At 50.2% G+C, this 15897-nt stretch overlaps 1 protein-coding gene across 1 annotated transcript; it reads right to left on the bottom strand.

The window, feature by feature from the left end:
* Positions 1-1237: 1237 nt before the first annotated feature.
* LOC141088167 (NADP-dependent alcohol dehydrogenase-like) lies at positions 1238-15879 on the bottom strand. Its single transcript, XM_073574092.1, has 3 exons — positions 15838-15879; positions 3134-3208; positions 1238-1831 (listed from the first exon to the last, which is right to left on the bottom strand). The coding sequence occupies exons 1-3, from the start codon at positions 15877-15879 to the stop codon at positions 1238-1240; spliced, it is 711 nt and encodes a 236-aa protein (XP_073430193.1).
* Positions 15880-15897: the final 18 nt, after the last annotated feature.

Below are 15897 nucleotides of genomic sequence, written 5' to 3'. Positions count from 1 at the left end.
TGTGACGCTATTTGGTGGGGGCCCTCTGTGTGGAGCTGTTTGGTGGGGGTCCTCTGTGTGGCGCTGTTTGGTGGGGAGCCTCTGTGTGGCGCTGTTTGGTGGGGGCCCTCTGTCTGACGCTATAGGTGGGGCCCCCAGCCCCTTATGTATTATCAACGACCAAAGGGGCGGCAAATTTTTCGACCGCCCCGGGCGCCACAAACAGTTGCTACGCCACTGATCGTGGTGCTTGGTTACACTCGTTACTCGATTGAGTATCGCGGGTGCTCAAGTGCCATTCTCAAGTAGTTTTGGATTAGAGGCATACAGGCAGGATTTATTGCCTTACAGGCCTTCCATAGGTATACTGCTGCTGTAAGCTAAAAACAAAAGTCCTTTTCAAGGCAACATATTTTCTTTTACCTATTAATACCAGAAAATTTGCATGCATAAATTATATACGTAATTTAAAAAAGCACAAGGCGTGGGGTAAGGGACAGAGAAGTTTACGTGCTGCTGATGGTGCACGCAGAGGCCAAAGCCGTTGGCCAAGTGAAACTATGCATGCTTTGGGAACACAACAAACACGATCATCCATGAGACGTAGGTTCCTGTCCCATTTTGCAGAGGGTTGCAGGACACCACTCTTAAAGAGAGATCAGTGCAAACAGGTGGTTGGTTAAATGGCAGATAATGCTTCCAGTATTTCCCTGCACTACCTGTCTTCCACACGGTCCAGTCTCACTAGCCAGGAGTCTGGACCACAGAATCCTCACCCTGATCCTCTTTCCTCCCACCATGGCGAGTCCCAGGAGCAGTAACGGCGTTAGGGGCAGGCAGACCAGGCAGCTGCCTAGGTTCCCCGCTAACCCAGGGGCCCCCGGGTAGCGGCACATTACACATCCGCTATGGGGCCCGTGAGGCGGGGGGGCTTACCTGCCGCTAGTGGCGACTCCCCCCACCGCCGCCACATTGAACTATACCGGTGTCTGCATTAGTATAGAAGTTGAACCAAAGCAAATGCCAAAATTCTTAAGTGGATTCTATCACTGTGAACAAAAAAATCATACACCAATCAGATAGGAGAATGTATGCATATAAGATATGATTAATCAGAAGCTGTAAAGTGCATTTCTACAAGGACAGCTCCATGGTCTACTTCCATATTTTCACCTGCGGTATGATTAGAATATCACAATACTCCGAGCTCCTGCCCCACTGCTAAGCAGTTCAAATGCTTGATTTTTCATTGATTGAATCATTTGATTTTTTCCAGGGCTAGCTTCTTGCTTACTAAATGTTCCAGATTGTTCCTTTTGTTCATATAATCTGTAACCAGTTTTGGGATATCAGAACCCTTGTAGCCTCCAAATATAGATCCTTTCAAGGTACGCCCTGTGACAAGCAAACCTGGATGCAAACAAAGTGTGTCCTTGGGAGATGCCACACCCAACACAACAGCAACACCATTTCCACAGTAAGTACACTGGAGAGCAGTCAGCATGGTTTCAGTGCGTCCTGCACATTCAATGGCAAAATCCACTCCTCCGTTAGTTAGCTCCGTAATGACCTCATGGATGGGTTTATCATAATCCTTTGGGTTTAGGCACTCAGTGGCTCCCAGTTGTAGGGCTTTTGGATACTTATCCTTATGTGAACCTACGCCAATGATTCGTGTAGCGCTTGCATCCTTGCATCCTACAATTGCTGAACAACCAACTCCTCCCAAGCCAAAAACAGCACAACTAGAGCGCTTGGTCACCTTAGCAGTGTTGACAGCTGCACCATATCCAGTAGCAAATCCACAGCCTATAAGACAAACTTCAACAAGGGCACGGGCATCTGGGTCGCCCTCCAAGGGCTGTGGGGTACTCGGTACCGGGCCAGTGTAAGTGGGATAAGTCACAGCAGCTGTGACCCGGTCCGTGGCCCTGGGCGCCCAAATCAATGGTGGTTTGTAATATAGTTTATGTGATAGTTTGTGACGCCACCTGTGGTGTTTGGCAAGCAAGATGGTAAGCCAACGCTGCGTGCAGATCCTCTGGGGCTGATGGTGTGTTGCAGCATAGATGGTGTAGCTCCCCGCAGGTGAAGCTGTAACCCCAGGACAGTGTATAGGCGTAGGCGGTGTGAGGAATGTTGGTAGCCAGATGTAGCGGTGCTGACGGTGTTGGCGCACAAATGAATGGAAGACACCAGGGCTTGCAGTTCCAAAGCTTTACTCACAGTTCATGGTACACACTGGTGCCTGACTCCGGGGTAGAGACTCAATCAACCTCCCGGGCTAGTCAGGATTATCCTCTCCAACACTCCGCCAACATGTACCTTTCCTGAACGACTCCTCTATTGCGCCTTTTAGTGTGAAGAGCTCGAGCACCGTGGTACTCTGAAGTTCCTCCTGTCAGATGTTCCTAACAACTCTACTCGTATGGCAGACAGCTGTAGCCTCTCTTGGGGACTCCCTTCTCCGGAGTCCTGGCTCTCTATTCAGTTGCTGTTGTGCCCCAAGTCTTAGATGGGAGTAGTGCATTTACAGCCAACTACTCCACCGGTGTCTGCTGCAGAACCATAAGTGTCCATACAACCTCGGGGACCGGTCCCTGGCCTTGCGCTGAGAACCTATAGGCAGGGTTCCTCTTCCAACCCACAACTCCTCTCTGTTCTCCTACTCCTTCGTTCCGCACTGTTTCTTCTCTCTCTTATGGAAGCTTAGGTTGCAGTTCTACGTCTTTCTCCTTCTGTTCCTTTTCCGTGCCAGATGGCTCAGGTCACTGAGGCAGCTGCAGCACTCCTTCCTCCATCCCTTCTTCCAGGGATCCCCACTCCTCCCGAGTGGCTCCTTTCCTTCCTTTCTGACCCTCTGTCAGACTGAACCTCCAGACTGATCTGTAATTCTAAACCTTCCCAACCTTTTATATATCTCAACTCCACCCACCTCCCAGCACATCTCGTGTTACGAAGCAAGGACCCACGAAAGGTGCGCTGCTACCCTCTAAGCATGGAGCCGCAATGTGGTCCTGCTGAACTATCCTGTGTGTGGGGTGCAGGTGTTGGAGTGTGGAAAGGAGTTCCCTACTTACCTAGGTGGTGGGGCACTACACCTTAGGAGAAGGTGCAGTACCTCTGTGGCGACTGAGCCTCAGGGGCGCCACACATCCACTTTGGCAGCGCAAATGTCAGACACCACTGTGTATTCAGTAAATGTACTTGTGCATGCGTAATGATTAGTGTTGAGCTATACCACCCGATACTGAAAAATATCGTATCGGAATGGATCGGCCGATCTAAAAAAAAGTATCGGGTATCGCAGATTCCGATCCCGAAGTCCCATTCAAGTCAATGGAACAGAAATATCGGAATTAAAAAAAACCCTTTCTTTCCCTGTAGGTTAATTCTACATGAAGAAAAACAACTAATAATAATGTAGAATGTATTGTGGGAGGTGTAGGAGACATTAAAGCCATAGAGGTTTAGCCCAATCAAATGGAATAGCAGGATTTTTTTTTTTTTTAAAGACGTTCGTAGTTACAAAGATATTGACTATGTTAAAGTCTTTAATTTTTTGTCAGATATGTATGTTTCACTACTTCCATGCTCTTTACCTTCTTTTTTACTTCTCCCACACTTTCTCCTTCATGATCCTCAGCAGCAGCATCTTTTTCATCAACTTCTTCTTTTTCTTCTTTTTTTTCTTCTTTTTCTTTTTTTTTTTTTACATTCTTCATATTCTTCTTATTCAACTATTACTCTTCTTCATATTCTACTTCTTCATCTTCTTCCTATTCTTCTTCATCATATTCTTATTTGTGTCAGGCATTCCTGTAGTTGTTATCTATAAAAGTTTGAAGATTACACCTTCCGTTCAGCCTGTCACAAAAGATTTACAACAGGATTTGTCCACGTTCAGTTTGTCCTGCAGCAGCAGGCCTTTTCCAGGGGCACCACGAGGAGGAACGGACACACCCCTGTTGTGAGTTCATTTTCCCCTTCACCGTCGCTGTCTGATGAACTCCCTCTTCTGGTGAAGGAAGGTAGTGAGGCTGATTACCAAACACCTGATCTGGTAGATGATGACTGGGTAACAGGAAATTCTGACTGGATATAAGGCAGCCGATGCCCTTCTGAGTCGCTGGTGATTTCTCTGCTGGATTCTTGGAGACCAGTCTGATTCCTGCTTCCCAAAGATAAATTTTTGCTCTGCTATTGAACTTATTAGTTTTGTTTTGTTTACCTTGTTTTTTGGAGTTCAGCCATCCCCGGTCGGGGGTGTGCTGAGTTCCATTTTTGTCTCTTGGCTCTGTCTTCAGAATTTACCTGAGTGCTGATATAGCGACTTCAGGGCCTGTTTTTCCTATCAGACGGTTGGGACATTTTTTGGTAGGGTTTTTTACGGATTGCAGACAGCAGCTTTTCTATCCTGTCCTTTTTAGTTAGCTTGGGCCCCATCGTTTGCTCAACCTATCTTTCTATCTGTGTTAGTGTTTTCATCTTGCTTCACCGTCATTATTTGTTGGGGCTGCCTATTGCTTTGGGGTCTGCTCTGGGGCAGTTTAGATTTCCCCTTTCTTTCTTTAGGCCTATTTAGTTCTCTGGCTGTGATCGAGGGGTCTAGGGCATCGTAGGAACCCCCCACGGCTACTGTTAGTTGTTGTGGATAGGATCAGGGGTCTGCAATCTGATAGCTACCAACCTCTCCGGTTTTTCTGGACTTAGCTTGTATTTTTGTTTTTTCCTCCTTCGGTGACTCATTCATAACAGAATTACCAGCCATACCGCAGATCCTAGGGTACTCAATAGCAGGAAAGAATTGTAAAAAAAAAAAGAGAGTTTGTCAGAATGTTTTTTTTTTTTTTTTGTGTATATTTCTTCCTCTATGTCTCTGAGGCCGTAGGGGGAATTTTTTTTTTTCTTTCTCAATGGAGATGAAGCAATTGTCTGATCGTGTGGAGCAGCTCACTGCTGAAGTGCGGGGAATTTCCGCCTATCTTGCTCATTCTCATGCTGCTGAACCAAAGAACCCTACTCCTGATGTGTTTTTGGGGATCGGTCTAAATTTTTGAATTTTAAGAATAATTGTAAATTATTTTTTGCCTTGAAGCCTAACTCGTCGGGGAGCTCCACGCAGCAGGTTAAAATTGTCATCTCTTTGCTGCGCGGCGATCCCCAGGATTTCTTTGAAACCTGATGATCCTATTCTTACTAATGTGGACGCATTTTTTCAAGCCTTGGGGTTGTTGTATGATGAACCTAATGCTATTGATCAGGCTGAAAAGGCCCTGTTGGCATTGAGCCAGGGTCGGGATTCTGCAGAGTTGTACTGTCAAAAATTCCAAAAGTGGGCGGTCCTTACTACCTGGAATGATGGTGCCTTGGCAGCTCTCTTTCGGAAGCGTTTGTCAGAAACCGTAAAAGATACTATGGTGGTCTCTTGGCTCTGTCTTCAGAATTTACCTGAGTGCTGATATAGCGACTTCAGGGCCTGTTTTTCCTATCAGACGGTTGGGACATTTTTTGGTAGGGTTTTTGGTAGGGTTTTTTACGGATTGCAGACAGCAGCTTTTCTATCCTGTCCTTTTTAGTTAGCTTAGGCCCCATCGTTTGCTCAACCTATCTTTCTATCTGTGTTAGTGTTTTCATCTTGCTTCACCGTCATTATTTGTTGGGGGCTGCCTATTGCTTTGGGGTCTGCTCTGGGGCAGTTTAGATTTCACCTTTCTTTCTTTAGGCCTATTTTGTACTCCGGCTGTGATCGAGGGGTCTAGGGCATCGTAGGAACCCCCCACGGCTACTGTTAGTTGTTGTGGATAGGATCAGGGGTCTGCAATCCGATAGCTACCAACCTCTCCAGTTTTTCTGGACTTAGCTTGTATTTTTGTTTTTTCCTCCTTCGGTGACTCTTTCATAACACACCCCCATACACTGCTTAGTCTTCTTCTGCTAATAAATTTGATAATATCCTTTGCTCAGATTTTTAGTCTTATGCTTAATGTTCTTCTGCTTTTGTTTTTTATGCTTCTTGGTCTTCTGTCTCTTGTTGTTCTGCATCTTGGTGGTTGTCTTCCTGTTCTTTGTCCTCTTGGTCATCTTATTCAGGGTCATCTTTTAGGTATTCTTCTGTGTGGTCTTCAGGGTATTTGTCTTCAGGGTCATTTTCATGGAGATCCAGAGTGAGAATCAAAAACCATTTCCACAAGCTTGAACTTGGAAAAGTAGCAGAAGTTACAAGAAGGCTGAGGAACTGTCGAGAACCAGCTGACGGTACTGGAACCCGGAGTGGCAGCAGAATGAACAAGAGCCAATGGCGCAACCATGGACCAGCTGACTGTGCTGGAACACAGTTACTAAGCAGGAGGTACCTGTGCTCCAAAGCACTACCAAGGACCAGCAGACGTTGCTGGAACTCGGATACCAAGAAGGAGGCACCTAGGCCAAAGGCACTGCCGAAAACCAGCTGACGGTGCTGGAACCCGGATGGGTAGCAGAAGGAACAAGAGCCAATGGGACAACCGTGGAACAGCTGACGGTGCTGGAACACCGTTACTAAGCAGGAGGTACCTGTGCTCCAAAGCACTACCAAGGACCAGCAGACGTTGCTGGAACTCGGATACCGACAAGGAGGCACCTAGGCCAAAGGCTCTGCCGGGAACCAGCTGACGTTGCTGGAACCCGGATGGGTAGCAGAAGGTACCCATGATTAACAAAGTTTTGCATCCGCGAGCAGGCCGCAGTTACCGAAACCCACAGTCCTACAGGGGGTGCTTGTCCTATTGGCACTATGGAACCAGCCTTTTTTACCAGAACCCGCAGCCCAAATAGGAAGCACCGAAACTGCAGGCACCATAGACTCGGCTAACCCTACCGCAACACGACAGGACAACGTATCGGTGGCAAAGTGACGTTGACACTACCCGGAAACAGCAGGCGTGCTGTAACAAGGCTGGGCAGGAGGGAGTACCCGTGCCAAAGACAATGCCGAGAACCAGCTGACGGTGCTGGAACCCGGATGGGTAGCAGAAGCTACAATACTCAATGGAACTACCGAGAACCAGCTGACGGTGCTGGAACCAGGAGGGGCAGCAGAAGGAACAAGAGCCAATGGCCCAACCGTGGACGAGCTGACGGTGCTGGAACACGGTTTCTAAGCAGGAGTTACATGTGCTAAAAAGCACTACCAAGATCCAGCAGACGTTGCTGGAACTCGGATACCGACAAGGAGGCAACAAAGCCAAAGGCTCTGCCGGGAACCAGCAGACAGTGCTGAAACCCGGATTGGTAGCAGAAGGTACCCATGATCAACAAAGTTGCAAGGCCGCGAGCAGGACGCAGTTTCCGAAACCCACAGTCCAACAGGGGGTGCTTGTCCTATTGGCACTACAGAACCAGCCTTTATTACCAGAACCCGCAGCCCACATAGAAAGCACCAAAACTGCAGGCACCATAGACTTGACAAACCCGACCGCAACACGACAGGACAACGTATCGGTGGCAAAGCTACGTTGACACTACCCGGAAACAGCAGGCATGCTGGAACCAGGCTGGGCAGGAGGGAGTACCCGTGCCAAAGACACTGCCGAGAACCAGCTGACGGTGCTGGAACCCGGATGGGTAGCAGAAGCTACAAGAGTCAATGGAACTACCGAGAACCAGCTGACGGTGCTGGAACCCAGAGGGGCAGCAGAAGGAACAAGAGCCAATGGCACAACCGTGGACCAACTGACGGTGCTGGGACACGGTTTCTAAGCAGGAGTTACCTTTGCTGAAAAGCACTACCAAGAACCAGCAGACATTGCTGGAACTCGGATACCGACAAGGAGGCAACAATGCCAAAGACTCTGCCGGGAACCAGCAGACGGTGCTGGAACCCGGATGGGTAGCAGAAGGTACCCATGATCAACAAAGTTGCAAGGCCGCGAGCAGGACGCAGTTTCCGAAACCCACAGTCCAACAGGGGGTGCTTGTCCTATTGGCACTACAGAACCAGCCTTTATTACCAGAACCCGCAGCCCACATAGAAAGCACCAAAACTGCAGGCACCATAGACTCGGCAAACCCGACCGTAAAACGACAGGACAACGTATCGGTGGCAAAGTTACGTTGACACTACCCGGAAACAGGCGTGCTGGAACCAGGCTGGGCAGGAGGGAGTACCCGTGCCAAAGACACTGCCGAGAACCAGCTGACGGTGCTGGAACCCGGATGGGTAGCAGAAGCTACAAGAGTCAATGGAACTACCGAGAACCAGCTGACGGTGCTGGAACCCAGAGGGGCAGCAGAAGGAACAAGAGCCAATGGCACAACCGTGTACCAGCTGACAGTGCTGGAACACGGTTTCTAAGCTGGAGTTACCTGTGCTGAAAAGCAATACCAAGAACCAGCAGACGTTGCTGGAACTCGGATACCGACAAGGAGGCAACAATGCCAAAGGCTCTGCCGGGAACCAGCAGACGGTGCTGGAACCCGGATGGGTAGCAGAAGGTACCCATGATCAACAAAGTTGCAAGGCCACGAGCAGGACGCAGTTTCCGAAACCCACAGTCCAACAGGGGGTGCTTGTCCTATTGGCACTACAGAACCAGCCTTTATTACCAGAACCCGCAGCCCACATAGAAAGCACCAAAACTGCAGGCACCATAGACTCGGCAAACCCGACCGCAACACGACAGGACAACGTATCGGTGGCAAAGTTACATTGACACTACCCGGAAACAGGCGTGCTGGAACCAGGCTGGGCAGGAGGGAGTACCCGTGCCAAAGACTCTGCCGAGAACCAGCTGACGGTGCTGGAACCGGGATGAGTAGCAGAAGCTACAAGAGTCAATGGAACTACCGAGAACCAGCTGACGGTGCTGGAACTCAGAGGGGCAGCAGAAGGAACAAGAGCCAATGGCACAACCGTGGACCAGCTGACGGTGCTGGAACACGGTTTCTAAGCAGGAGGTACCTGTGCTAAAAAGCACTACCAAGGACCAGCAGACGTTGCTGGAACTCGGATACCAAGAAGGAGGCACCTAGGCCAAAGGCTCTGCCGGGAACCAGCTGACGGTGCTGGAACCAGGCTGAGCAGGAGGGAGTACCCGTGCCAAAGACACTTCTGAGCTGCAACTGGCGATGTTGGAGCCATGGGGTCAATCATGCAGCAGGCTGAGGCCTACTTCGAGCTAGTTTTATATTGGTTGTACACAACTACTGATTTTAACCGGCCTCTACTTGGGCCTCTGGTTCTACTGTCTCTAGTATTTCCCCTGGCCTACAACCCCGCCAGTCGCCGCTCTGAAGTGGCGTGTGCACAATCCACACTTGTTCCTGTGTGACTGGGGCTCAGTCACGTCAGTTGATCCACTGATGTGTGTCCGGCAAGGTCTCCTGCTCTGTCCACATTCCGACTACTAGTAATGGGAATGGGGACAGAGCGGCAGACATTGCCGGACACACATCAGTGAATCAACTGACGTGCCTGAGCCACAGTAACACAGGAACAAGTGTGGATTGTGCACACGCCACTTCAGAGCAGCGACTGGCGGGGTTGGAGGCCAGGGGAAATACTAGAGACAGTAGAGCCAGAGGCCTAAGTGGAGCACGGTGGAAAATCAGTAGTAGTGTGATTTTGGAGGCAGCAGGAGACTTTGCCATCCACATAGCAGGGGAACAGCAGGCGTTACTGAACCCCACAGACACAGGAGCGAGTGTTTGAATCTGTGCGGACAGCACTTCCAAGCTACAACTGGCTGTGTTGTAGCCCAGGATCAATGCTCCGAGCAGGCTGAGGCCTACTTGGAGCGAGGAGAAAATGCGTTGCAGTGTGAGTTTGGAGGCAGCAGGAGACATTGCCATTCACACAGCAGGGGAACAGCTGGCATTACTGAACCCCACTAACACAGGAGCTAGTGTGTTTTGCTCTGTGAAGACGGCACTTCTGAACACCAACTGGCGTTGTAGGAGCACAGGATGAGGCATGGAGCAGGCTGAGGTCTGATGTTGTTGGCATGTGGATGGAGCAGGAGACTTTGCCGTCTACACAGCAGGGGAACAGCTGGCATTACTGAACCCCACTAACACAGGAGCTAGTGTGTTTTGCTCTGTGAAGACGGCACTTCTGAACACCAACTGGCGTTGTTGGAGCACAGGATGAGGCATGGAGCAGGCTGAGGTCTGATGTTGTTGGCATGTGGATGGAGCAGGAGACTTTGCCGTCTACACAGCAGGGGAACAGCTGGCATTACTGAATCCCACTAACACAGGAGCTAGTGTGTTTTGTTCTGTGAAGACGGCACTTCTGAACACCAACTGGCGTTGTTGGAGCCCAGGATGAAGCATGGAGCAGGCTGAGGCCAACTTGCAGCACGTTTTATAGAGGTTGTAGACTACTACTGATTGTAACCGTGCTCCACTTAGGTCTCAGGCTCCACTGTCTCTAGTATTTCCCCTGGCCTCCAACCCCACCAGTGACAGCTCTGAAGTGGCGTCTGCACAATCCACACTTGTTCCTGTGTTACTTGGGCTCAGTCCTGTCAGTTGATCCCCTGATGTGTGTCCGGCAAGGTCTCCTGCTCTGTCCTCATTCATACTACTAGTAATGGGAATGTGGACAGACCAGGAGACCTTGCCGGACACACATCAGGGGATCAACTGACGTGACTGAGCCCCAGTAACTCAGGAAGAAGTGTGGATTGTGCAGACGCCACTTCAGAGCAGCAACTGGCGGGGTTGGAGGCCAGGGGAAATACTAGAGACAGTGGAGCCAGAGGCCTAAGTGAAGCACGGTTAAAAATCAGTAGTAGTTTGAATGTGGATGGAGCAGGAGACTTTGCAGTCCACACAGCAGGGGAGCAGCTGGCATTACTGAACCCCAATAACACAGGAGCTAGTGTTTTTCTCTGTGCAGACGACACATCTGAGCGACAACTGGCTGTGTTGAAGCCCAGGGATTATAGTTCAGGTGGTAGAAACATGAACACAACAGGAGACCTGGATACAGTTGCCAACCAATTATTTAGTCGGGAAGAGGACTGGCAAATTCTGGGGAGATCCAGGCCTTGTTCATTTTCAGAAAAGTAAGCCTGTCAACGTTATCGGAAGAAAGTCGCGTGCGACGGTCTGTTAGTACACCACCTGCGGCACTAAAGACGCGTTCCGATAATACACTGGCAGCAGGGCAAGCCAGCACCTCCAATGCATACTGGCTAAGCTCTGGCCATGTATCCAGCTTAGAGACCCAAAACTTGAAGGGGGAAGAGCCATCTGGGAGTACACTCACAGGGCAAGACATGTAGTCTGTCACCATCTGATGGAAACGTTGCCTCCTGCTGACTGGAGCCGTCAGTGATGGTGTAGACAATTGTGGCGGACACACAAAACTTTGCCACATTTGGGCCATAGTGGTCTTGCCTTGTGCTGAGGCGCTGCCTCTGCTCCCTCTTTGTGCCGAGTTTCCTCCACTGGCTCGACGCACAGAGGTGCTTTGTAAAGCACTAGCACCACTGCTGTCGGGTGGAATGGAAAACATGATGGACTGCACCAGTGTGTCTTGGTACTCCCGCAGTTTACACTCCCGGTTCAACGTTGGTGTGAGGGTTTGCAAGTTGTCCCGGTAGCGAGGATCTAGGAGGGTGTACACCCAATAATCAGCCGTATAGAGAATGTGGGCGATGCGACGGTCGTTTCTCAGGCACTGCAGCATGAAGTCAACCATGTGCTGAAGACTCCCAACTGCCAAAGAACCGCTGTCCCCTGCTTGAGGCGTGATCTCTGCCTGCTCTGCATCACCCCACCCTCGCTGTACATACTGACTAGAGCTTTGTGTACCTCCCTCCTCTGGAGAGATGTCTTCCTCCTCCATCGACTCCTCCTCATCCGCCTCACAAAGTGTCCCCTGCCTAGGCCTTTGTGAGGAAGCACGTAGCGCAGACTGTCCAGTAGCAGATGGCATTTGGGACTCCTCATCCTCCACCTCTTCCAAAACCTCATCCCTTAGTGCTTGCAGTGTTTTTTGAAGCAGACAGATAAGGGGGACAGTCATGCTGACTAGTGCATCATCTGCACTCGCCATCCGCGTGGAATCATCGAAGGCACGCAAAACGAGGCAGATGTCCTTCATAGAGGCCCAGTCAGTGGTGCTGAAGTGTGACCGGCGCACAGTGCGACTTGTTTGCGCCTGATGCAGCTGGTACTCTATGACTGCTGCCTGCTGCTCACACAACCGCTCCAACATATGTAACGTAGAATTCCACCTGGTGGGTAAGTCACATATGATGCGATGTTCCGGAAGGCGTAATCGGCGCTGCAGAGCAGCAAGGCGCGACCTTGCCGTGCTGGAACGCTGCAAGTGAGCGCACTCTATGCGGACCTTGTGCAGCAGTGCATCAAGATCCGGATAGTCGCTCAGAAAGCTCTGCACGACCAAGTTGAGCACATGTGCCAGACATGGGATGTGAGTGAGGTTGCAAAGGCCAAGAGCTGCCACCAGATTTCGGCCATTGTCACACACTACCAAGCCCGGCTGGAGATTCGCTGGCAGAAACCACACGTCGCTCTCCTGCTTGATGGCATTCCAGAGCTCCTGCGCTGTGTGGCTTCGATTCCCCAAAGAAATTAATTTCAGTACGGCCTGTTGACGTTTGGCGACGGCTGTGGTCATATCAGTCATAACAGGCTCCTGCTGCGCTGTTTCAGAGGAACTTGAGTAGGAGGAGGAGTCAATGTGTACAGACTGGATTCCTGCAATCCATGGAGTTGGCAGAACACGTACAGCGCCACTCTCCAGATCTGTACCCGGCTCAGCAACATTGACCCAATGGGCAGTGAGGGAAAGGTATCGTGTCCCTGTCCATGGTTACTGGTCCACGCATCGGTGGTCAGGTGGACCTTGCTACTGACGGCGTTTAGTAGCGCATATTTTATGTTTGCCTCCACATGTTTCTGCAGGGCAGGGACGGCTCGCCTGCTGAAATAAAAGCGGCTGGGCACGGTGTATTGTGGGACCGCCAATGCCATGAAGTCCCGGAAGGTGTCAGTCTCCACCAGACTGAATGACAGCATTTCAAGTGCCAGTAGTTTGGCAATGCCAGCATTCATAGCCTGTGCTCGGGGATGGTTTGCCGAGTATGGTCACCTTTCTCCCATGCCTGTGCTACCGATGGCTGTCGAGTGGCCTGGGAGTGTGAGGATGACTTGGAATGTGGTGCTGTGGGTGGAATGTCACAGGGTCTCCGGACAACAGTGCCAGAGGTTCTTCCTTGGCGATCCTGTGAGGAAGCCGAACCAGCTGTGTGTGAGCTGGAGGAAGAGGCCCCAACACGAGCTGAAGAGGTGGTAGGTGGTGCTGTACGTTGGCCTACGTCTTCAGTGTGTCTGTGTAACTCCACCTCGTGCTTGGTCCGCACATGTTTCCACATATTAGTGGTATTGAGGTTGCTGACATTTTTCCCTCTTTTGACTCTCTGATGACACAGCTTGCATTTGACAAAGCAAATGTCATCTGCAACTGTGTCAAAAAAGGACCACGCACTGCAAGTCTTGGGAGCGCCCGTTTTGCCTTTTGAAAGTGGAATGCTCCTAACGTGTGCCGAAGTGGAGGCTACAGGCAACCAAGTCTGCCCCTCTCCCTCTCCCTCCGGTTTTGGCCGTTCGGGGAATCTCTTCCTCAGAGTTGCTCCCACCACCTTCCTGTTCCTCACGCCATGATGGGTCAAGGACCTCATCATCTACACTCCCCTCTTCAAACACCTGCTTCTCCTGGGTTGTCTCGCCAGCACCGTACGCAACAGAAAGTGGCAACTGTGTCTCGTCATCATCTGATGCGTACTGAGGTGTGCTGACCATAGGCACTGACCCACCCGCCTCTTCAGATTCAGAGGCACAAAGAAGTTGCGCATCACTGTATACTCCCTCTTCTTCACAATCTGGAATGCTGCTTGGCTGGCCCCCTCTTTCCAAACCAACAGATTCCAAGAACAGAAGTAGAGACTGTGATGGCTCCTGTCCAGTGCTCTCTGACTGCCTGGGCACTTTGGCAGGTGGTGAAGAGACAGATGGTTGCTCTTCGGTGCTCTGGCCCTGAGAGGATGTGGAAGTAATTGAAGTCGATGCGTTAGCTGGCATCCATCCCACAACAGCTTCAATTTGTTCCTCCCGCAGCAGTGGGGTACGTTGAGGTCCTACAAAGCTGCGCATAAAGGACTGTTGCCTGCTAAAACTGGGGGATGCTGACTCACTGGTGCCAACAGCAGGCACAGACTCTCCACGTCCTCTCCCTGCAGAATCCCCACGTCCTCTCCCTGCAGAATCCCCACGTCCTCTCCCTGCTGAAACTCCACGCCCACGTGCCTTACTCCCTGCCTTCTTCATCTTGCTAGACTGAGAAAGATAGGCAGAAAAGTACAAAGGGGGGCCTTAGTGTGCTTATTCCTGAACAGCTGGTTACAGGTATAAGAAACAATAATTTTATGAATGGTGTGTATCGACTACACTTTAATGGGAGCTAATGTGGCCTACACAACTTTCAACTGTAGTGTTTGGTGAACTTTGCTGTTTTTTTGGGGGGGAAAAAAAACTAAAATGATGTGATCAAAGATTTGAAAGTGAGAGTATCACCAACTTTCTGGAGCTATTACAATGCAGGCAGGTAACCTACAATGCAAAAGATGAGGCTCCAAAAAATTTGGGTAATACTAATCTGGCTGCAGCTGAAGGGCACAAGCCAGAAAAAAGGCTTCTCTACTCCTATATAGTGTTTGCAACCAACCAATGTAGATGGATATGGATGGATGCACACTAATAGGAGAAGAAAAAATGAGCTGCAATTAAAGAAAAATATGTGCGAGGCAGTGACGCACGCTGAGCAGCCTACAACCAGACGTAGCTGCCGGACACACTACTCAGCGTGAGCTGCACTCACACACAGTCAGAGACCTCTCAGACAGCCGTGAACAGTGCAGCTAAGTGGGCACTAGCACTGACAGGCTGCAGAAAGGCTCCGCTGTGTACTCCTAGAGTGTTTGCAACCACCATATATGGATACGGATGGATGCACACTAATAGGAGAAAAAATGAGCTGCAATAAAAGAAAAATGTGTGAGGCAGTGACACGCTGAGCAGCCTACAACCAGACGTAGCTGCAGGACACACTACTCAGCGTGAGCTGCACTCACACACAGTCAGAGACCTCTCAGACAGCCGTGAATAGTGCAGCTAAGTGGGCACTAGCACTGAAAGGCTGCAGAAAGGCTCCGCTGTCTACTACTAGTGTTTGCAACCAACGTATATTGATACGGATGGAAGCACACTAGATAGAATTTTTTAAAAATAAGCAGCTTAAAAAGAAAAATATGTATGAGGCAGCAGTGAGGCACGCTGGGCGGCCTACAACCAGACGTGGCTGCAGGACCCACTCCACAGCGTGAGCTGCACTCACACAGCCCTTGCAGACAGCTGTGAACACTGCTGCTAGGGAAAAGAAAGCTACAGTGGTGGTTTATGTAGCCTGGGTAAAGCACAATATTGTTTTGAGAATCGCTATTTCTAACTGTCCCTCACAGTCTTCAACAGCAGCCTGTCCCTAACTGAATTCACAGCCGAGTGACCAGAAATGGCGGCGGCTTTTATAGTGCATCATGACATCATTTCAGCAGCCAATCACAGCCATGCCAATAGTTTACATGCCTAACAGGATGTGCCCACACTTCTGAGGATTCCCATTGGCTGAATCAAAGCGAGCGGGCTGATAGCATTATGGGAACTTCCCATTCCGTTATCCGATACGAAAAAAGTATCGGAAGTCAGTATCGGAATTCCGATACAGCTAATATCGGCCGATACCCGATACTTGCGGTATCGGAAAGCTCAACACTAGTAATGATAAATCGCTTTCCCTTTACAGGTAAATCTGCTTGTACCATCATCCATCAGTCCTGATTGAGCTCC

This window comes from Dendrobates tinctorius, unplaced genomic scaffold (genome assembly GCF_039654945.1).
Source record: "Dendrobates tinctorius isolate UK_male_01 unplaced genomic scaffold, ASM3965494v1 ptg000038l, whole genome shotgun sequence".
Lineage (NCBI taxonomy): Eukaryota > Metazoa > Chordata > Amphibia > Anura > Dendrobatidae > Dendrobates > Dendrobates tinctorius.
Note: the sequence above shows the minus strand (reverse complement) of the source record. Positions and strands in the feature narration are given on the sequence as shown.